This window comes from Fukomys damarensis, unplaced genomic scaffold (genome assembly GCF_012274545.1).
Source record: "Fukomys damarensis isolate Sample0158 unplaced genomic scaffold, DMR_v1.0_HiC HiC_scaffold_9, whole genome shotgun sequence".
In the NCBI taxonomy this organism is placed as follows: domain Eukaryota; kingdom Metazoa; phylum Chordata; class Mammalia; order Rodentia; family Bathyergidae; genus Fukomys; species Fukomys damarensis.
Window position 1 is genome coordinate 10,871,289 of NW_022900921.1, and position 24,342 is coordinate 10,895,630.

Below are 24,342 nucleotides of genomic sequence, written 5' to 3' on the forward strand. Positions count from 1 at the left end.
TCACCTTCATGCTGTTCTTGCCTTCAGCCCTTTATTCCTACAACCGGCCCCGTTCAGCACACACTGCCCGCTGTATGAGCCCACACTGCCACATCCCCCATCACCACCACCACCACGTTCTTTTCTTCACTTCCTCCTAGAAGACTTCCCAGATCCCCAACCCAGGAGCAGTTCCCCTTCCCCAGGTTACCACAGCACTGCTTCCTTCCTCCTAGCAGCCCACATAGTAAGGGTTTAATATTTGTCTCCTCCAGGAAGCTCTAAGCCCCAAGATGGCCGAAACTGTTTTACTTGCTCTTCATGGCTTTTCCCACGAACACTCAGTGCTAACTCGGTGCCTGCTGCTTCGCTGACACTCACAAAATTTGTTGAATGAAGGAAGAGAAGGAAAGAAAAGCGAAGTTAAGATTTCTTAACGTACAGCCCAGAGGTCAAGCCCAGGACACTGAAGACTCTTGTCAGAAAAGCTAGGGATTTTCTGCCCCAACAGTTGCCTCTGGGTGAATTTCAGCAAGATCTGCAACTGGTCCCCAACTTGCCCAGAAGCCTCTCCATTTAGTATTCCAGGGGTCAGCCAAAGGTCTGTGTATGTCAATGAGTTCAAAACAGAGATAGAGTAAAGCTTACTTTCTTAAAATCAAAATATATCCTTGGTGAAAAGAAAATGTGGTTTCATTTTCAGGAAAAAAATCAACCCAAAAATCTCCAGTTTGGCCTCACCTCTCAGATTTCCCCCTCAGGATAGTCATGCTACATTGCCTAAGCAGAAAGTTGGAGGGCAGGAAATATCTAACTCAAGGGATCCTAGATTAGAATTTAATATCATTGTTAGGGGTGGGAGAAAAGAGAGGACCGACAGGTGGGACTTCCGTACCTCTCCCAAATCTCAATGTATATCCATACACCCATCCGCCCCCACGCGGCACACCCTGCTTCTCGCGAGACCTCTTCACCTCCCCAAATTTGAAGAAATCGTTCTCAGCCCCCTGCATCTATGGGCCCCCTTGCCAGTACATCTCCATCCACAGGCTCAACACAAACTTCTCTGCAGTGGAGAGGAGTAAGGGGAGAGGTGCTTCTGCAGGCTGTGGGAATGCAGGCCAGTCTCCATATGCTTCAAGCAGCCTTCCAAGAAGTGACCCGACTTCTTCCTTGACCACATATAGTTTTAGCTGAAGCTACAGAGAACCTACCTCAAAGTCAAAGAGAGGAGAATGAAAAACTGAACTCTCCGCCACCCAAATGGCTCTTTGTAGCCCAGCTGTGGAAGCAAAGCGTCATCTTTCTTAATGCTGACATTCTCTGTCTCTCTTCTGAGTTCAAATGACTGACTGTTAGGAATACCGAATTCCTAAGAGAAGATTAGCATTGTAACTTTGAGCCCCCCTTCATCCAGACCAAATATTTAGATACTGTTTTCTCGGTCTGAGTTCCTTTTCTCCTTCTCCCACTCTTCTCTTCTGTCGCCCACATCCAAAGTCTACCTTCATTCCCCCGAGACTGAACTCCAAGATTCCCTCCCCAGGGAAGCTTTTTATATCCCACTCAGACGGTCCCTCTTTCCTCTCTCCTCCACAGCACTTGACGTTCAACTTTGTGAATTTGTAGTTTGCCTTCAATTATGTTTTTCGCTCTCCTACAGAGGACAGAGATGCCTGTTTCCATCCCACCTCTTACAGCACCTAGCATAGCACTTTACATGAGGTGCTGCCCCAGTACCCCCGGAAATCAAATATGTAGAATAGAAAAAGTTAACTCAGGCTTAAAAGACAGGCATTTATCAAGTGATAAATAAAGGTATTAATAAAAAGTGCTATATCTATACAATGAAATAATAAATAATAATAAAACCAACTGCAACACATACAAACTAGAAAAAACACTACCCTAAGTGAAAGAAGCCCGTTAGAAGGTACCACATGTTATATAATTCCATTCGTACGAAATACAGACAAAACTAGAAACAGCAGGTTAGTGCCTGCCGTGGCTGCTGGAATGACTAGTACTTTGCTAAGACTGCCTTCAACAAATCACCACAGACTAAAAGGCTGAAAAGACAGTTTATTATCACCTAGTTCAGGAGGCGGCTAAGTCCAAGACTATGATATCAGCTGGGCCATGTTCCCTTTGAAGATGTAAGGGAAGGATCTATTCCAGACCTTGCTTCTGAGTTCCTTGGCTCATGGCAGCATAACTTGAATGTTCAAGTTGCATATTTCACAGGTGCAGGTCTCTGTCCGAATTCCTCCTTTGCTTGTTCTTCACTTTTTATTTTTTATTAGCAGTGCCTATCTGCAGTGCACAGCGATTACTTTCCTCATGAGGAGTTGGTAAAGTACATAATACACTGTAATTCTTTTTTCTTCCCTTTCCCTCCCCACTCCCTTCCTCTCTTGCTCCCCTTCCCATCTGCAAAAGATCTCCATGTTTCCTATTATCTATCTTCTGTTTTGCTCTTTACTTATATTTTTGCTTTCTCATACAAGAGAGACCATGTGATATTTAAGCTTGTGTGTCTGATTTATTTCACTTAATATTATGGTCTCAAGGTGCACCCATTTTCCCACAATTAACTCAAGCGAATTCTCATAGACCTTATAGGACTCTACTCATATTGGATGAGGGTCCCTCTGTATTCCAGTACAAGCTCATTTTAACTGAATGTACCCACAATTCCATTTCCAAATAAGGTACCTCAGAAGTAGCCGGGTTCGGACTCCAACAGATGAACTTGTGGGCAAACAATATAACCTCACTGCTAACAGTTTCTTTTTGGAGTAATAAAAATGTTGTAAAGTTATCATATGATGATGGTTGCACAACTCTATAGATATACTTAAAAAAAATCAAATGGTATACTTTAAATGGGTGAACTATATGGCATCTGAGTTATATTCCAAGAAAGTTGCTTGAAGAAAAAGGGAAAAAAAAAAAAAGGCATGGAGAGTATGAGTTTAAAGAGTCTACCCAAGCGCAACAATTAACCTACGGGGAAGAGTTTGTGAAAACAGGATCTCTCAACAAGGTGGTGAATATAAACTTGAAGAAAAGCCAAGGCAATTCCCCTTTCTCTGTGCAAGTATTACTTGCAAATTCTCTTTGAGCCAGTGATTTATATCTGTCAGGCAGCCCTCCACAAGAACCTCTCAAAGAGTGCAAGTGTATTCAGTCCAGCATGAAGCGTAAAAATTTTTTTAAAAGAATTACAAACAATCAGAATGCCCACTGACAAGGGATGATTACGTTAATCACAACATCCTGATTATTGCTGAACCTGGATAATTCATATAACAGCGAATCACTATATTATTCTCATAAATGTATACGTTTGCTAATTTTCTATTATAAGAAATGTTACACGTTAATCATGGCATACACAATGTAATATCATATAGCCATTAAAAGTGTTATGATAAATCTATATGGAAATGTATCCACAATATACTCTCATATTCAACCATATAGCTAAATTGTTACTGCCTTTGAGAGGTACAATTTTTCAAAATGTTAAAACATTTAAAATATATATGCCAAATGATCTTACATATATAAATCCTACAGAAACATTTAGAAATGTGCTTAAAGATCCTGCATTAGTCTATCACTGCAGTATTATTTATAATAATAAGAAATCAGAAACCTACTTGCCCATTAATAGGGAAATCAATAACTTTTGATCCATCCACTCAATGGGTGTAACCATTTAATGAAAAGGAAATAGGGCTATAAGTGTACTAATGTGGAATGATACAAATAATAAAAAAGCAAAGTATAAAATAGTATACATACTATGAGCTCATTTATTTCAAAACTCAAATTTTTTTCAGAGTATTATTCTGAAAAACATCTAACATTCCAAAAAGTTGTATAAAAATTTTAAAAGTCTTTTGATAGTGTATTTGCTATATGTGTAAGAGGAAAAAAATTAAGTTATAAACCCAGGGGTATATCTCCATTTGGGTAAATATACATAGGATTTTTTTTTAATCTATGTAATACAGGTAGTTCATGGTAAGCATTCAGTCCCTGGATGTTAGCCATTGCTGTCTCAGGGTAAACAGCTGATGATGAAGGGATCTTCAAACCCAAGAGCCACCCCTAACTGCTTTGCTTCCTAGTCCCCAGCTTCCCTTGCTCTGAGGCCATCAGGGCATTTGACAGCTTCCTCCCATTCATTTTACCCTGGGCTCCTGCTGACGGGCAGCCAGAAGAAACAAGCTTAAGACAAAAGAAACCCAAGAACATCCTTCCTGGCTGTTCTGGCAGCCCTGCTATGGGTCCCTAGAAGGAGATAGAGCAGGAAGCAGAGAGCCAATCCTGACCTCCTTATCAGACAGTTCTGGGCCCAGCAAGGGAAGCCAGGGCAAGGCTCTGCAAGCAGACAAGAGGTACAGTTTGGCCAGTTGGAGAACACTGCTAACTGCATTCTAGAGATACAGTTAGGACAATCTGGGCATGGCTGGAGAGCAGAAGTGAGTTTCCTCCCCCAGGGCAATAGATTTTAAGGTCATGTCTTCTTAATGACATCTGGAAATCAATGCAGGGGAATTCCCTCTTATGTCATGCTACAATGTTTTTCCGGTTCTACAAAATACAAATAACAGTGGCTATTTATTGTGCTCTCCAATGCACCAGGCACTATGTAAGGGCTTTAAGAACATTACATTACTGAATCCACAGAATTTCCTATCAAGTGGCCACTGTTATCCCCATGGTGTAAATGAGGAAACTGACTCTTGGAGGGTAAACGACATGGCAAAGTACATCTTCAAAGAGTGCCAGGAGCCAGGTTTCAGGTCCGTACCTGCCTGGCTTACACCACTACTCTGCACTGACAATGGACTAGGGTTAGGGAAAGTAGAAAGAAAGAGGGGTGGTAGAACAATGGAGAAGTCATGACGAGCCCAGGCATATTGAGCCAGAACAGGGAATTTGAGAGGCAACCTAATTTCCTAGTTAAGAGCCTTAAAGTTTGGAATCGAACAGACCTGGCTTCACAACCTGGCTCTGTCTCTCCTAGCCAGATGACTCTGACTAAGTCCAATTGTTCTATGCTTCAGGGACCCCATCTTTTAAACATGGCTAACATAAATAGGTACCTAGACCTCACAGGATGATTGTGATGATTAAATTAGACAAACCATACAAAGATTGTAGTAGGGTGCCGGTACACAAGCATCTGCTACATTCTAAACATTTTCATTATTGCCGTCATTTCAATATCTGAACATTGGTCCAAGTTATCTTCAGCCAGAAGTTCCCTAAGGGCAGAATGGTCATCAGGGAACATGACCAGAACTTAGGAAACGTTGGTATGCAATAACCATGCAGATTATTTCTTATGGTGCTTCTCTCATCATGCCTTGTATACCAAGATATTTCAGAAAACATTTGTTCTTGACTTTGCATTAATAAAAGTTAGCACGATTTCTAGGAAGGTGGTGGAGTGGTGAGCAGCAGAACCTCTCTGAGATTTGGTATTCTGACACTGGAACAAAGTTGCATGAGGAGGAGAAGAAAGGAAGTGGGTCCCCAGGACCCAGGAAGGATCTGAGGCAAGAACAGAAATCCAAGGGGAGGTAAAAGAGAGAGACTGCAACAAAGAGGAGAGAGGTAACCAGCAGCACTCTCGCACAGAGCCCAGACACTCTGCAAGGGGACAGAGGGCCAAAACTGCAGATACACAGTGAATACTGGTGTGACCCCAGGGGCTTCCATGGAGAAACTAGTGGAATGGAGCAGAGGGTGCAGGGCACTACAGTGGTGAGTTATCTGGGTTCAGACCTCACCCAGGAGAGGGCAAGTGGCCAGTAGCCATCTTAGAGAGAAGCCATCTTGGAACTCAAAGCAGCTATGGGCTGTCTCCATCCAATGGCTCCCGGTGCCTCCACATGGGTGTTGAATTCAATTCAGCAGGAAGTCAGGGAATGGAGTTCAAGTCTGCAGGAGGCATAGACTGCTGTAGGCTCAAGGAATCCAGTTCCAGCACCATAGCCAGAAAGTGACATGAACTTCAGAGGAACTAAAGGGGCAGGCTAGCTGGGATTATCCATTACCCCACTGTGAAGCTACAACTGACTTGCTGGGATTAATCAATTTGGCTCTGTATTCTGTTTGTCCTAACAGAGACAGTGGGGACACACCTTGAATTGGATGTTTTCATTTGTTTGTTTGTTTGTTTGGGGGTGTTTTCTTTTTCTTTTCTTTTTTTCCTTCTTTCTGATTCTTGTTTTGTTTTTCTCTTGATTATATGAACATGGTTTCTACTTTTTTCTGTAGCTCTGTTCTGTTCTTGTTTTTATGTTTTACTTTTCTCTTTCCCACCTGTCTTCTTCACCAGTTTCCTAAAGTTTGTCCTCCAGCCCTGCTTCTGATCTCTTCCTCTACTTCTATATCTGTTCCCCCCCCGCACCAACCCTTTTAAAATCTTCTCTCCTAAGGGTAAAAATACCATATTAATGGCATATTTATGGCAAATAATTTTGGACTCATTCTAGATTTTGTTATGTAACCACAAATCTAGTTGATACTGTGAAAGGTAGCAAATTAATAGTTACCAAAATTTGTCATTTTCCAGGCTATATTTGATACTATTGTTATTTCGATTATACAAGTTTAACCAAGGTGGTATAATTGTGCTAACTGGTTGCTCCTCCTGGTATACCAAGATTGAGATTGGCTAAGAGCCTTAAAAACAAAACAAACAAACAAACAAAAACCCTACAGGCCCGTGCCAAAGAACTGGCAGCTGGGCCAAATAGGCAGAAACCTTTCCTCCCCAAATAAATTGAAGAGGAAGGCTCTTGCAACAGATTAAGAACCCAAAAGCCAGCTACACCTAGAAGATGCTTCTGAGGAATAATTTCCTAAGGGTTCTGAATACTGACAATAAAGTTCATTGCCATAAGCAGCTTACAAGCATCAACCCAGGAAACAAACTGTAAAAAAATAGAAAATGAGAAGATACTTAAACAAGATGCAATAAGCCCAGACTTTCAGTCCACCAAAGGCAAACCCCAGAGGAAATGGAGTGGAACAATCTAAAAGCTATTGACCTGAAATATCTGAAATCTTAACAGCAAAAGTAATAAAGCAGGTGAACAAAGCTCTAAAAAAAATCAAAGCAAAAATAATTTCCCAGATAACTACAAAGATGGAAACCAGAATGAAAGGCATGATTAATGACTCTGGAGCAGATACAGATTAAAAATTAGAGGGGCAAAAGAACATGGAGGAAACTATGAACACCCAGCATAGGAAAGAAATCAAATCCAAGAAACAGATTCAAACAAATATCCAGGAGATTAAAAACTCCACTGAAAGAATATACAGTAGAATGAGCCAATGTGAGGACAGAATATCAGATATAGAAGCCAGGATTGCAGCTAGAAATCATGGAAAGAGAGATTTCTTAAAAATAGCAAGGGACCACAAGGAATTAATCTAGCAGCTGTTAGATGATGCAAAGAAGAATAACAAGATTGATCTTAGTCAATGAAATAAACAGGAGATAGCACAGATAACATTAAAAAAAGCCTACTCACAGAAGTAATAGCACAAAATTTGCCAAGCATGGAAAAATAATTTGAAATACAGACAAATGAGGGATACAGGACTTCAATTAGTCATGATAAAAACAAATCTTCTCCAGGGCATAGAATAGTTAAGATTCCAGAAATTCAACACAAAAACAGGATATTAAAAGCTCTTAGACAAAAGAAACAAATCATAAAAGAGAGCCCATCAGAATCACAGCAGACTTCACAATACAAACACTCAAGTCAAGAAGAGCTTGGAGTGAAATATTTCAAGCCCTAAAGGAAACAACCTCCAACCCAGATTGATGTACCCTGCAAAACTATCTTTCAAAATTGATGGAAGATACTTTCATGACAAAGTACACCTGAAGAAATTCATGACCACCAAAGCAGCACTCCAAAGAGTTCTGAAGGATATTCTAGAAAGATATAACAAGGATTACAACTCCATGAACCACAATGGAATGAATCCACCAGGCAAGGCAATAAATTAAATAGAAAAGGAAAGAAGGAAGCAAACAAGAAAGTAACATGATAGAGATAAGATAATACATATCAGTTATAACCATCAGTGTTAATGGTCTTAATTCACTAATCAAAAGAAATGGACTGGCAGAACGAATCAAGAAGAAAGATCCAACAATATGCTGCACACAAGAAACACATTTAATGAAAAAACAAATTCATAGACTGAAAGCCAAATGATGGAAAACAATATTTTATGCAACAGGAGCCCAGAGAAAAGCAAGGGTAGCTATTCTGTTTGCAGATAAAGTAAACATCAAGACAAGATTGATTAAGAGAGACAAAGAAGGTCACTACCTTCCTGTAAATTCCTGTACAATTCAAGAAAAAGAGACCACAATCATAAATATGTATGTGCCAAACAGTAGTGTACCCAGCTTTATAAAACAAATATTAACAAACATGAAAAATCATATAAACATTAATACAGTTGTAATGGGGGACATCAATACCCTATTGTCACAAATAGACAGATCAACTAGACAAAAAAAGCAACAATGAAATATTAGAACTGAACCAAACTTTTGAACAAATGAGCTTAGTACTACAAAGCTACTGTGATAAAAACAGCATGATAGTGGCAAAAGAACAGACCAGAGATCAGTAGAAGAGGCCGGAAGATGCAGAAAAAACTCCAGACATACTCAGCCACCTAATATTTGACAAACGAGCCAAACACCTTCACTAGAAGAAGGATAGCTTCTTTAATAAATGGTGCTGAAAAAACTGGCTTTTCACATGCCAAAGATTGAAACTTGACCCGTATCTTTCACCACGCACTAACCTAAAATCAGAATGGACCAAAGATCTAAATATCAAAATAGAATCACTAAATCTGTTGGAAGAGAGAATAGGAAGAACACTTGAGGACACAGGAGAAGGCAAAGACTTCATGAACAAAACTCAGACAACACATGAATACTACAAAGAATCAACAACTGGGACCTCATCTTGTTAAAAAGCTTTTGTACAGCAAGAGGAAACTCCAAAAGAGTGAAGAGACAACTCACAGCATGGGGAAAATTTTTTACCAGCTATTTATCAGGTAAAGGACTAGTATCTAAAATATACAAAGAACTCAAAAAAAAATCAGACACCCTAAATTTAAAGACCCAATGCAAAAATGGGCATCTGAAATGAAAAGAGACTTCTTAGTTGAAGAATTATAAACAGTAAATACATATACGAAAAAATATCCAACATCACTGGTCATTCGTGAAACACAAATTAAAACAATGCTGAGATTCCATCTCATTCCATAAAGAATGGCTGTCATCAAGAAATAAGCCAATAACAAATGCTATAGGGGTTGTGTGGGAAAATGAACTCTTCTCCACTGTTGTTAGAAGTGTAGACTGGAGTAACCACTGTGGAAATTAGTGTGGAGACTTCTCAAAAAACTAAAACTATAGGTTCCATTTGACACAGCTATACCTTCTTGGCATCTTCCTGAAAGAATTAAAAGCAGAATAGCACAATGATATAGATACACACACGTTTGTAGTGGCACCGTTTTTAATAGATATATCTTGGAAACAGCCCGAAAACCCGTCTACTGACAAATGGATAAAGAAGATTTAGGTTTTTTTACACAAGGGAATACTACTCTGCCATAAATAAGGATTAGCTTCAGATATTTAAAGCTAAATAGATGGACTTTGAGACCATACTCTTAAGAGAAATAAATCAGAGACACATGTTTAAATACCATATTGTTTCTCTGGTGTGAGAAATCAAAAGTGGAAATAGGGACTAAAATGTATAATAGATATTGGGAAATGGGAAGAAAATGTTCAAATGAGAATGGGAACAAGGGCGGAGGGAGGGAGAAAGGAAGGAAGGGACAAGAAAAAAAGTAAAAATATGAGGAAAAATGGAAACAGTGCTTTTGTACATAGGGAAGGGAGGGGGCTTTAGAGGAAGGGGGCAGTGGGATTTTATTTATTTAAAAATAAATAAAATTTATTTTTAAAAAAGCACATATTGAAAACCTAACTGCAACATGCCAGACATCAGACTAAATACATCATAATAGATAATACCTTGACCACAAACCCTGTTTGTTTCCTGTGTTTGCTGTAATAAATATCACAAACTTGATAAATCAAACAACAAAACATTGTTTTTGTTTTTTTTTCAGAGCTCAGGAGGCCAGAAGAATAAAAAAGAATATATTTATTGGGCCAAAATCAAGGTGTCAGCAGGGCTGTACTCTGGAAGAAACAGCTCTCTTCTCTTTCAGCACTGGTAGCTGCCAGCTTTACTTGGCTTGTAGCTCCACCACTCTGTTCTCTGCTGCTGCGGTCCATCACCTTCCCCTGTCAGAATTTGGCCAAGTCTCCCACTCTCTGCCTGTTTCATTTAGGGGCCACGCACATAATCAAGAATAATCTTTCCACGTGGAGATCTTTAACTTAACAGCTACAAAAAACTTTTTTTTTCCATAAAGGCAACAATGACACATGTTCTAGAGATGAGGATGTGAACGTTCCGGGGGAAGAGAAGGTGCATTTTTCAGCCTATAACACCCTGCAGTGAAGGTACTGAAGGCTCGATATTCCATACAAAGAAATAATGTAGTACTTGTCAAGCAGACCTTTTGGCTCTGTCTGATATTGGGTAAATTACTTAAACTCTTCATGCTTAAGTTTCCCTAATTTTAAAATGGAGATAGCAGCAATATTTCTTTCAAAGCATAGGATAAGGATTACATAAGACATGGTGAGAAAAGTCTCCACACAGGGAGTAGGTGTCAGTAAATGCTCACTTCTGAGGACTGTTATGAATCAGGTGAACCCCTGCAGGTATTGTGAATCAGAAGTATTATGAAGCATTGAGAATTATGAATCAGATGAAGACGTAAAACTCAGAAGGCAAGTGACTTGCCAGGACCACATAACCAGGAGGTGTCAGGGCCTGGCATTGAGTCTGGGTCTCTCTGGCACCCAAGCCCAACCCTATTCCACTGCATGAACCAGGGCCTGTGTTGGCTCACTGGCCACAGCCTCCACAATCAACACATCTGGGTTATTTTCACTGTGGGTGCCCTCTTGTAGTGCTTAGGGCAACAGGACAGCTGCAACCCTTCGGAGCACCGCTCCTAATTACTGAGACTGAGCTTAAACAACAGACCCTGAGAAAGGGAGCTCATGCTTCCAATGACTTAGGAATAATGCTGCCTGAATCCATGCAGACGGCCCTAACAAAACACCATCTACTGAGCAGCTTATAAACAGCAATAGAAGTTAATTCCTCATCGTACCAGAAGCTGAGAAGTCCAAGACCAGGGTATCGGCAGATTTGGGGTCTGGTGAGAGCCTACTTAATGCTTCATAGATGTTTTTCTAGCTGCGTCTTCACACAGTAGGAGAGGTGAACTAGATCCCTTGAATCTTTTTTATAAAGTCATTTGATCCTATTCATGAGGACAGAGCCTGCATAACCTAATCAACTCTCAATGCTATCACCTTGGGGGTTAGGATTTCAACATATGGATTCAAAAGACACCTAAACAGCCCACTGCAATTAGAGACCCTACTTGTGCAGAGGTGTGGCTGAGAATTTGGCTCATAGAAAGATCACACTGGTTCTGTACAACATGAGAACTGTAAATGAAGTAAGTCTCAGTCTACAAAACCACAACTGGAAACTACGTTTCTAACAGAATCATCAGAACTCTCTAGGGCAAGGAGCCTAGCACAGCCCTTGAAATTTAAATCCATTCATATACTCACTGCCTTCCATGAAGCAGGGTTGATTCCATTCCTGATGCTTCTCCCCAACCCCCCAAAAAAATCTGAAGAAAGTTACAGACATGCACAGGCAGAGGTCATCAAATTCTGGCATCCCTACCCATTCAGCCAACTGTTTCCTCGGCACCAGTCTCCCTGGGTTAGACAATCTTAGCTGCAACGAGTCGAGAGGCCCAGCTGCGTTCAGAGTTTGGAAAAACATTTTGAATACTTTAGACCTGCCAAATTCTTGGTTAAAGAAGGATATCCTTTAATTTCTTAAGCCATGTGTATTTTAAGTGAAATGTAATCCATATGTCTGTGATTCATTTAAATGCAACTCAGTGAAACACGGTTCACTGACAGCATTGGGGACACCATCTAAGCCTTTCTAAGCTTCACTTTGATCCAGGAAATTGACTTTTGCCAGTAACAAATGAAGCTCCTGACCAAAATAAAAGGGGTCAAAAGAGCCATCCTTTATCCTAGATAAGATGTTAAAGTCTACTCTTGACCCAAGAGGAAGCTGGGGCATGAGAGGAGGTAGGGGCCCCATGGCCTGAGGGGCATTCAGGGTTTTATTCCATATCAGCTACCCACCTCTCCCAGATCTCTCTGGAAGGGAGAGGTAAGAATAGGAGATGGTAATTAATCTAGCCTGGCTATGGCTGAAAAACATTCCAGCCTGGTAACTCTTACTCAGTTCCTCTAGCAATATACAATCCAAATAGGGTTGAACAGAAAGGAGAAAATTAGAGATCAAAATCACTCTGATAACAGTAAATGACTGTTAATTTTCAAGGCTGTAGCTTTGCTTCTAGGACAACAAAAGCAATCTCCTTTCCTAAAATATCTACGAGAGATAGATCTGCATTGACAATCAATGTTCCCTATGAGGTCCAGGAAAGAAAAAGAAAAGGAAGCAAATACCCATTCTTATTAGCTAGACCTGTACAAATAGAACCTCTGTTTACTTAACTGCGATGGAAGACAATGACAGCAGGAAGACCGAAGCACACCTCTCCCTTTCTTTTTTGTGTGGGGGGTACCGGGGATTAAATGTGGGTCTTTGCACTGGCGAAGCAAGCAGGTGGTGGAACCACTGAACTAAACTCCCAGGCCCACCCTCTCCCTTTCTTAAGCCAAAACTTAAATCCTACCATTTGGACTCAAGGAAGGACAGCATGCTTAAGAGACGAGAATCCCAGAATGTGCCTTGGTACAGAGAAGTACAGGGCCAAAGGTTCGCTGGGCAAAGTGCCCACCCACTGAGCACCCACTGGCTTTGGAAGGTGACCTTGTGGCACAGTGATCGTCTAGCAAGCAAGCATCCTGGAAGTAGGCTGCACAGGCTGGTGTACCCTCTCCTCTCCTTGGGAAGGGAAGAAAAGAGAGAGCTAGGGCACTTAGCTCCGAAGGGCTGGTGTCTCCCAGGATGCCTACAGTCAAGGAAGCTGGCATCAGATTTCAGCAAACAGGGTTTCATCAGACATGGTCCCTGGGTGGACGAGGCAGCCCTCAGAACATGGGGAAATTGCATGCAGAAAGCATATTACGGACTGATGTCCCAAAATTGTGGGCTGTTGAAATAGCAGTGTGTGATTTCTGCCCTCTAATTTCCCTCCTTGTGTTTTCTCCTCCCTGAACTGCTGAGTCCTGAGTGAGCAGCTCATCTCCAACTTCAAAGTCCCACGGTTTTGGGCTCTATTTCCTTTCATCCCATACCCACGATTCCAGGGAAGTCTGTACAACTGTAAGAAATCCCATGAGGCAGGGACTTCTTTTCTATTTTTCAACTTAGACAGCATTCTTAAAACAGATAATGATGGAAGAAGAGTTCTTGAAACCTACCTGAGACGAAAGCCCATTTGATAGAGGAGAAAACTGAGGCTGGGGAAGCCTGCCTGGCATGTGACCAGTTCCACATCATCTGCCTCTGAACTCAGGTCTACCATCACTGTACCACAAGCCTCAAGCACAAGTAAGTTTCTCCCACAACACTACGCATGAACATGTACAAATTACGTGTATGGATGTTCACAGATGTTACCCAGCATAATGAACAATGTCATGTACTCTTTATTAGAGCAGAGCATTATCTTCATTACATCAGCGGAGCCGAAGAAAAACAAGTTGTAGAGCAGTATGTCTGGTATAATCTCATTTCTGCTTCCCTTTCTTCAGCTAAAATAGCACTCTGGGCTGGGATTTAGCTCAGAGGCACCATGCCTGCCTCACACGCTCAAGGTCCTGAGGTGGATCCCCGTACCAGAGGAAAAAAATAGCACTCTGTGTATGTGCTTCAGGGCAACTGTGTGCAGGAGTGCGACCACCAAGTAGTTAACAATGGATTCTCCAGTGGGTGGTGAACTTTCATTCTTTTATTTATTTGGCATTGCTACATGCTTTTCAGCTGAGTGTGTACTGCTTCTGTAATTTAAAAACAATGAGCAAGAAATAATCATATTTGCTACTTACTAAACTCAGAGACCAGCACTGCGTGGGTGCCTCTACATGCACCATCTGATCTCATCTTCTCCAGGGCCCTGCAACATCGGACTCTGGCTGTACCCAAAGTGAGGGAATTGAAGCTTTCAGAGGACAAGAGTCTGCATGCGGGACTGTCAGAAATGAAGACATACTCAGATGAACCCTAAGAAGTCATTTCTTTTTTTTTTTTTAACCAAGATCAAACTCAGAACCTTGCACTTGTGAGGCAGGTGTGGTGCCGCTGAGCTAAATCCCCAGCCGCAGCAGTCATTTCTTTCTCGGTGGCACTCCACAGTGAAAAGGGAGTGCATCACTCATCGAGATGCCTGCCATTTGTCCTGAGCTGCTTCAAAGCAGCCACTGGCTGCTGTGTTGCTGAATCAAAGCTTGTCTGCTGCCTCCGTGTGCTGAGGCGCCTTGGCCACACCCCCTTTCCTGGCCTGTCCCCGGGCTCCAACATCCTCACCATTCTTGGCAATGATGCCTCCATGTGTGAATTCCATTAAAGGCTTGCTCACTGCTATTTCGGGCCATGCATTAGCACGTGGGCCTTCATTTGATGGGAGAAGGCCAGACACCCCAGGATGATGAAAGAAATTAAAATATCCTCTCCCTCCCCTCCACAGTCCCAGAAACCTTCATGCCCATTTGCTCCTGGGAGACTTGAGAATCCATGGTACGGAGAAACAGGGAGTGGGGGTGCAAAGGCACAAGCATCTTCATAATAGATGGGTCTTTGAATTTGGCTGCTCACCCCTCTTGGAATGGTCCCTCTCAGCTGTCCACATGGCTTACTCCTTCAGGTCTCAACACAAATATCAAACCAGCAAGGCTTCCCTGAGCATCACGTATCAACCACAGCTTCCTCCCCACCTCCTGCATTCCCTGAGCCCTTTGTTCCTTCACTTGCTGTGGTCATCTGACGTGTTTGGTTACTAGGATGTAAGATCCTTAAAGGCAGAGCTATTTTACTCACAGCTTTACTCCTAATACCTACACTGGTGCTGGTATGCTACAGATACAAAGGAGATGAAACGTATGAATGAGTCTATTGAAGGAGATTAAGGGCCAGAACTTGAGAAATCAATCAGTACAGGGTCTAGAGCCCCCTTCCCCCAGATATCACCCAATTAGAGAAACTTCAGTACAACAATTTGAAAGATCAGAAAAGCATCATCCCCACTCCAAAGCTGTTTTGGATCTGAGGTCCGCATGAATGAGAGGCCTTTGGGAAATAAACACACTAGGAAGTTGTGTGCAGTTAGAGTTCCACCCACTAACACTTGTTCAAAAACAAAAAGTCCAACTTGGATGAAAATAGCAGGAAGTTGTCCCCAAGGACTCCTGGTGAGATCATATTGCTTGGCTCTGTTGCTTCCATTTTTGTCAGGTCTCCTGCCTTCTGCTGACTTAAGAGGCCAGGACCTACATCCAACCCCACGATGCTTCTTGTCAAACAAGAGAGCTCTTCCTGCAGCATCCATGGAGTGTAGGGCAATAAAAATCACAATAGCAGTCGACCATTTACCTTGTGCTCTGTAAGCCCTTCATTTGCTCCACTTCAAGCCTTATAACCACTCCGTAACTCTAGACCTAAGCCAAGAATACAGATGATCCTAGTCTGATCTCTCTTGTTTTCTTTCTGTATGGCCCTATACAAGTGCCTATCCCTCTCTGAGTCAGTTTCTGAATCTCTGTATGAGACCATTGCATTCAGTGTTTTCTAAGGTATTGCCCTACTCTAACATCCTATGAGCTCTTACAAAAGTTGCAAAACAGGATGGAAGGACAGGGACTTAAGCCCTGAGATCAATTTCCAAAGACTTTCCATAAGATACCACCATAGGCCAGAAGCTCCATTCAAGGCAGAGCAGTTCAAATTAGACCCAGAGTGGTGACAAGGAACATTCAGACCAGAACTCAAGGCTTAGATTCAAGGCCCCTTGAGAGTGTCTGTTAAGAACAGACCTCCTAAAGAACTACAGGAAGATAACCCAAAGGAAAAGCCAGTCCAAGGAGGACCTGCACCCTCTGTGGACATGACCAGCCAGGTTGGTTTCAGGGAAGGAAGGAGACAGAAACATTTCAGTAAACCAGGAAGAGGCGGGTTTCATCCTGGAGGAGAGTAGCAAAATGACAGCAGTGCCCATCTTTCTGGCTTCCAAAGGCTGCCATTTACGGTACCATCAGAGGAGGAAAGATGTGAACGAAGACACTGGCCTGGACCAGCTCCTGGACTGTACTTTAACCACACTGGGGATGCCACTTAGCCTCCTTTGCAAGTGTGTGAAGAGCCCAAATTTGGAATAAATCATTGTCTCCCTTTCCACCGAAGCCAGGCAGCCATTCCCAGCCCTCTGGATGTGAGAAGGCCCTGCTCCATCTCTTTCTTGGCAGTAATGTGTCTGATTACTCATCACCTTCCAGGGGTTTTTAGAGGCTGCCAAGAGAGATGGGCAGCTGTCCAAGCCATGCATCCTTATCTGCGACATCTATGTGGGAGACGAAAGTGGGACTATTGATAGAGTCCCTTGGCCATGCAAGAAGAGCTCCTTATCAGCCAGGTGGCCAGAGTGGCTGGAGAATGAGCAACAGAAAGCCCTTGGCTGTGTCTACTTATCTCCTCAGTGACATGAATCAGGCACAACTACACCTGGCAGAAAATCAGTGTGAGGGCCAGGGATTTAGCTCAGTGGTTCTGCCACCTGCCTCGCAAGAGCAAGGATCCAAGTTGAATCCCCGGTATCAAAAAAAAAAGAGAAAAAAGAAAGTCAGTGTGGAGGTATCTGTGAGCCAGATCACTGCCCACGATGTGTGGGGTTAAGAAGACAGAGATCTGGGCCCAGTGAGGCCAGGAGACTGCTAACGATGTCCTTATTGGCAAAATCTTGGATTTACCTGACCCTGGAGAGATGGAACCATTAAGACCTGAAGGACCAAATCTCAGTACTCTGTTTGCCTCTCTCTCCTCCCTGCTCTTTTTCTCTAATTACCTCCTGCCATGTACTGGGCTGGAGCAGTCAAGCAGCTATTTCTAGGCTGTTCCCTCCCTAACTGCACACCTACACACACCTGTGTGCTGCTGCAAACTCCAAGAGGCACCAGAAATGTGGCCCAAGGAAATTTAAGCAAGACATTAAGCAGTCCAATAACGTCACAGCAAATAAGAGACTGTGGAAAAACTCCCTCTGCAGGATACTCCCTCAAAGGGACCAACGTTGAGAGCTTGGAATTACTCCACTAAACGCTTCCTTCCCAAACAGTGACACCTGCCTGTGTCCAGCACTAACATAGAAGTTAATTGTTTTCATCTCCAGCAGAGAAGGGGTCCACTTACTCATTTTTTTCCAGGTCCAGGATCAGTTCTCGCCCCTCAGCCATTACCCTGAGCTCAGCTTTGATGGGATGCTAAAAGCAACAGAAAAGAATGTCAGTTCCTAAAAGCAGGGACCAAGGGCTCACAGAGACGGACATGGGATCTAGCAAGGTGCTTGTACAGGGACCCACAGGAAGTAAGCAAGAAAAGGTCAATTGCATTTCCAGCCCAGACACGAAATGACCTCAGTCCCAGAGGGACCCAAATCCTCCCCCATCTGCTTTCTCCTGAGAAGCAAAGGAAAGGGATTCTAAACTGAGATGCGGTAGAAATGCAGGCTTGTGGTCTGGAAAAGGGAAACACAGGAAAATGTGATTTCCAACAGTAAATTTCCTGGGCATCAGACCTGGGTTCAAGGGTGAGGTCTGACACAAACGTCCCCTTTTGCGATACAAACATAATACTAATCAACCTCCTGAGGACTCGGGAGATAATGCAGCGCTGTGGATCACCACACCCTCAGCATGTGGGTGGATTCTCTTAATAGGGTCTTATTTTATTTTGGCCTTCAACTTGGAAAGCTCAGTCAGCCCAGAGGCGGCAACAAACCTCCAACTGAGGCTTCAGAAGCTTGAGTAGATTTATTTTACATAGGAGCAGTTTGCTAGTGGCCACAGGTGCTACTCTCCCTACCACAGTAGAACATTTAAGATACACAAATGGCCAATGAGCATGAAAAACATGTTCAACATCACAGGGAACGATATACCCCATCCTCCAAAAAACAACCACGTAAAAAGATATCGTAAACACAATCGACAATTTAAAACCCTAAATCATAATGAAATGGTGCATGCTGCAAAATCTCCTACCACTGAGAATTTAAACTGAAATCCATTCTCTGAAAAATAATTTTGACGATATAGAACAAGAGTTTTTCAATGTTTAGATCATTTGACTCAAGACTGTCTGAAGGGAACAAACAGAAGCACAGGCAAAGATTTGTACACAGAAGCTATTACTGTATGGATATGAACATAATACGAGTGAATGAATTATGAATGAAATAAAACCTAAATATCCAAAAATAAAATAATTAAACTACGATCCATTCATATGACAGACTACTAGTCATTAAATACAGTGACTTTAATTTTTAAATGATTGAGAAAGTAGACACAATAAATATTAGATAATAAAGGCTCAAAATATAACATTATTTTTTATTTAAAGGAAAAAATGTACAGAGAAATAAACCTCAAGGTTGCATAGTTACTCTGGGTAGTAGAAACATAAATTAATTTTATTTTATTTTGCACATCTTTCGATTTTATAATTTTGTATCATTGATGAAAAGGACTTTAATTACTTTTTACTTTATTACTGTGGAAATTTTCAAATAAATTAAAAAGCCAATTCATAGTAAGACCACACAGTTTGATAATTCAATTTAAGGCTGTTGAACTTCCTTTGAAAGAAGAAATCATTCATCTTAAAACGTTTACAAAGTTAAAACAGGACAGATTCTTTATTGTATTTTAAACATGAGTTCTCTAACTGGGGACCAAGGCACTGGTAAGTTCTTAAAATCCTTTCAATCCACAGAAGTCCTTGCTAGGATGGAGTCCCTCCGCTTCTTAAGGCCAATTGTAAAGCATACAGGTGGTTCGCTCTGGCCTGTCCAGGAAGGGAGGTCACCTGCTTCGCTTCCCCTGGCCAGGGCTGACTTTTCCAAGTGCGTTCTGTGCTTACTTGCTGCCAAATTCACTCCTCAGGGCCTGCACATCTTGGAGACCTCCAGGCAGCCAAGAGCACTGATGAGCTCTGAGCCTTCCAACCAGGAACTCTTGGGTGACCCTGCGCATCCCCTAAGTGGCCCTATTTGCCAGTCTTAGGAAGGAACATTTCAAAGCCACGGTAGGTAGCATGAAGCTGCGTGAAATATTTGTCCAGCCACTTTCACTACGAGACGCACTTTTAGTGTCTGGTGCCCTGATTTAGCTCTGCCAACACCCATTCTAATCTTGGGTTTTGGAGCAAGTACCCTGCCCAGTCACACTGAGCATCTGGGACACAGCCCCAAGAAGGCCTCTGAGAAAGAGCACAGCAGGAGAGCTGTAGGATTCCCTTATCTAAGAGGTAGGGCAGCCACGTGACAGCCCACATATCAAAGCACTGTCATCGCTCCTGCAAGGGACACAAGTTGCAACATGAATACTAATATTACTTTTTACGTGAGCAATCCAAACATAATTCTCCCTGTTCTGGAAGATGGTCAGACACTAATATTTAAAGTAAGACATTTCTTGATTCCAGGAAACATTTCAAGCAAAAAAATTAAACTGCATTTTAAGAGTCAAGGAAGCTTCCCTGCCCAGTTCTACCTAGCATCTTTCTCTTATAAATGCAACTCTGCCGTGGGAAGGGGTAGCCAGCCCACTGTTCATACATTTCCTGGGAAGAGTGAAAAGTCCTTCCTCACTAGGGCTAAATTAAATAACTAGTCCCATAGGTTACTGGAAATCTGTCCGGCTTCTTTGCATACTCTTCAAAGCTAACATTAAGTAGGGCCCGGGACTTAGCTCAGTGGTGCTGCCGCCTGCCTTGCAAGTAGAAGGACCTGAGTTTGACCCCCAGTACAAACAAACAAAAAAAAAAACACCTAACATTAAGTATACAACGTTTAATTCATATTTATTTAATAAATGAACCAATTACATAAATGAGGCTAGAAACCTAAGGGAATTCCCATTTTTAGTCTCTCTCTCTCTCCCCCCGCCCCCTCCCTCTCTCCAAATATTTATGGTGCCAGGCACTGTGCTGACTATTCCTACAGAATAGAATGACCCATGCTCTGAGCAGACAATTGTTAGGAACAAAGACAGGATCCAGTCCTCTACTTTGTTTCTCAGGCCCTTCCTGAGGATGCCGGGCATCCCACATCTGGAGGGAAAAAAGAAGCCTCTATAAAAAGTATCAGATCCATTCCTCAGGCAAGAATGGAAGGTTGAAATATCCACAATCTGAATTTTTAAAACTAATCTGCTCTTAGGACAGCCATCTATTAATTTGTCTAGACTTTTCCTGAAGCTATTCTCAGCCTTTCCTTGAAAAAATAAGTTCCATACATCTTCCTCTCTTTCCTTGCCCTGCAATTTTTTCTTTAGCTTCCCTTACCAAATCCAAGTTGGAGCATTAGGGGATATGTCTGTATTACTCTTATCTGAAAGAATTCTGGGCATTTCTCCTTTCCAGGCTCAACAGTCATACTGTTTGAAGTTTCTCCTGACTACCTCCTGCTGTAATCTTGCTCCTATATGTTATCCAACAAACCACAGGCCATTTGAACCCCAACAGACCTCTGAAACCAGCCCCTCCCCCAGCTCTCTTCATTTCTACCTCCTCTAAGGCCTATTTTATAAATGAATAAGAAACTCAAGTTCTTTAGTAAGTGTAAGGTCACATAGCGTGCCAACATTCACATCTCCTCTTCTGGCCTCACTGAAGCAGTAATCAAGAAGTAGAAAGAATATCCTAGTCACACACAGTTCCTTACTACAAGAACAACATACTATTTTCAGTTTTGTTCCTTCTTAAAGCCTGTGCATTTTGCTGGCCCAAGGAGCTTACACGATTTTAAGATGCATTAAAAATAGTTTAAATTATCCCTTTTCTCTCCAAGTACAGTATCCTATCGATAAAATGAAGCATACATTGTGTACAGCAAGAATGGCAAAGACAATATGTAATAAATTCCAATCAAAAGTGATTTTTGTGACACCACATTTGTCATTCGTTTGTGTCAGCATTAATGTGCATTTTCATTTCCTCAACTAACAGCGTTTGGAAATGTTCTAGAAATGTGTCACACACTGAAGGAAAGCCCCATCTGAGGTATCCCAAACCAATGCACAAAGCATACAGCAAGCCAGAAACGGAGCTATTGGCGACAACCAGGCCTCTGGAAAAGCCATGAAAGGCCCTCAAGCCTCACAGATGCAAGTTCTCAACTCCGGCCTTTGAAAAGGACAGCTTGAGTCTTACCTTTTCTCTCTTGGGGCTCTCTGAAGTCTTCCACTGAGGTATTACGAGTTCATGCTGTGGCCAGGGGCTGCCTTCCTCACTTCCTCCTACCAACATAAAACATACACCATGGGAATCCCAGACCTTCACATCCCAGCCAAACTATGCATGCACTTTCTGGAACAACCTCTGCCACAGGGAAAGAACTGCCCACGGGATCATCCCAAGTCCTGCTTGTTTCCAGGCGCTTGGTGCACTCTATGGGCCACTAACACACATTCTTCCAGGTGTTAGTGAGAGAGGACAAACAAGGTCTTTATACCTGCCAAGTTTACCTTCTAGAGGTGAGAGACAGAAAATCAACACACATTCTCAGGTGGTGCTAAATACCCTGAAAAAAAAATAGGAAGGCCACGGTAAATAGCAGAAGGTGTCTATTTGAGACAAGATGATCAGCAAAGATGACACACGATTGAGACCTCAGGGTCCAGGAGAAGGCACCATGCAACGATCTGGGGGAAGAGCAAGCCAGGTGGAAGGATGAGCAGGGGCAAAGCTGAGCAGAAGTGGCCTTGGCCTGAGGAAGAGGCAGAAGGCAGGCTAGCTAGAGTCAAGCAAGTGAGACGGAAAGTTGGTAAGAAATGTAGTCAGCAAGACAGCTCTGGGTCTGATAACACAGAGGCCATGGAAAGTGTCTGGATTTTATTATAAATAGACCTGGAAGGCACTGGATGTCTAAACGCAGAGTAACACGATCTGCATTGGGTTGAGTGGAGAACGGGGGAGGGTGGAGAGAGGGAGTGCAGAAGCAGGAAGGCCAGGCTGCAAGCTTGCTGGAGCCCCTGATGAGACACGACAGTGGCTCAGACGAGAATGACATCAGCCGGGAGGAATGAGTGGTAGAATTCTGTGTATCCTCTGGAGGTTCAGCCCATGGCCACTGTTCCCAGGGAGCTTTAGCATCTCACCGAAGATGACCCTCACCTGCCCATCTCACAGAGTCACTGAAGAACAATACGAAATTGCTTCCTGACTGCAAGGCATCCTCACATTAACTTGAGGTTCCTAATGGCAAGTGCACGTTTGTGTTTCCCTTCCTACTCTCCAAACCATTCCCACCACCCAGATCCCCTGCATTCTGGGCTAGGAGGTAGCAGCATTTCTATTTTACAAGAAAGGTAATGAAAACTACAGAAAAAACTTGTTCGAGGCGGTACAGACTTCAAACACTGGTTGCAGGCCATCTTAATAAAAGGGAGAATTTCCTAAGACCAAAGCAAATCAGTCTCCACGAGAACAGACCAAATCCAAAGGATTTGTGGAGTTAGACCTGAGGGGTCTCAATTCTGTTCTTTCTAAACCAACCACATCAATCGCATAGGATGTAATGCATGATATAAAAGATGGCTGGAGGTGTTCTGTTAGAGTGCTGTGATTATGACTGGTTATTAACTTTCCTTTTAGATTACTGACATAGGTATTTGCAATCCAAATATATCCTAAAAATAATGTCATTAGAGAGATTCATAAGTTGGCAAAAACCAAAAGCAATGCATTTACTTATTTACCAAATGTTTTCCATTTTTTTAATATGCCAAGTACTACAGTATATGCTTAATACCCATGGGGGAATGAGACAGGTACAGTCCCTGCCCTCGTGGCTCTGATAAGTCTACATTATTTTAAACAAAAAGGAGTTCTATAATATTTAACATACTATTTAAAGAAATTAAATAGGATGATCAAGAAAAAAAAATGCCAAAGCCCAGCGTGGCGGCACATGCTTGTAATCCCAGCACTCGGGAGGCTGAGGCAGGAGGATCGCTGTGAGTTTGAGACCAGCCTCGGCTACATAGTGAGTTCCAGGTCAATCTCAGCTACATAGTGAGACCCTGTCTCAAAAAACCAAAACAAAATAAAAAAAGAAAAAAATGCCAAGAGTAATCTGAAGTCTCAAAATAGAGGAGCATAGTTCACTTAAGAAACAATGTTCAAAACTTGGAAATAGGCAAGGGACAAGTAGAACATCTTTTCAGTGTCATATTTGGAGTACCTGTGCCCTTTTTTTTTTTTTTTTTTAAACTATTGACTAACCCCGGGCTCACTGTGGACCCACTGTGCCTCGGTTTCCCTTTCGCTCAGGATCTGGGAATGGCCCTCAAGCTCCAGCTGTCCGGGAAGTCAGCCACCTCGTCCTTGGCCTGGAGGAGTCTGCCCAGCGTCCACCCCGAGGTGCTCGCCTGGTTTGAAAACCAAGCTTACTGTTGGTCCCCGAAGGCAGTGGTCTGAAAGCCCGGCCGGTTCGCCGCCGACCTGAGGCCATGCTTTCTGGGGTGACAAGGACAGAGCCCGGGCACCGCCCCAGGGAACTTCCCTATCGCAGAATTAATGGGCAGCAGTCCCGAAGGATGGGCTCTAGGGCGATGGAGTCTGGCAGACCAGTCTGGAGACATCACCCAGCACACAAGCTGGAAGCGTCCTGTCCCCAGCCCTTTGCTGCACAGAAGGGGGAACTGAGGCCGCGAGCGGGCAGGGTAGAGTGGGGAGACAGTCCCGGCTTCGAGGGCGAGCGCCGACATCGCTCTGTGGCTTGGCCGCGGACAAAGCCCTTCTCTTTTGTGGACTTGGGTTTCCCAAGAGTGCAAAGGATGCGTCGGACTTGATCCTCATTCAGAGGGCGCCGGCCAGCTCAGCGGTCCGAATTGTAGAGCCCGCGATG

General features: G+C 42.8%; 1 protein-coding gene across 1 annotated transcript in view; it reads right to left on the reverse strand.

The window, feature by feature from the left end:
* Positions 1 to 24,342, reverse strand: part of Adam19 (ADAM metallopeptidase domain 19) — a 154,092-nt gene that overhangs the window by 60,126 nt on the left and 69,624 nt on the right. The window contains exons 2-3 of the mRNA XM_010622280.2: positions 21,645 to 21,730; positions 17,622 to 17,692 (exon numbers count right to left, since the gene is read on the reverse strand). Coding sequence (XP_010620582.1) covers positions 17,622 to 17,692; positions 21,645 to 21,730 — 157 coding nt within the window. The remainder of the gene's footprint in view (positions 1 to 17,621; positions 17,693 to 21,644; positions 21,731 to 24,342) is intronic.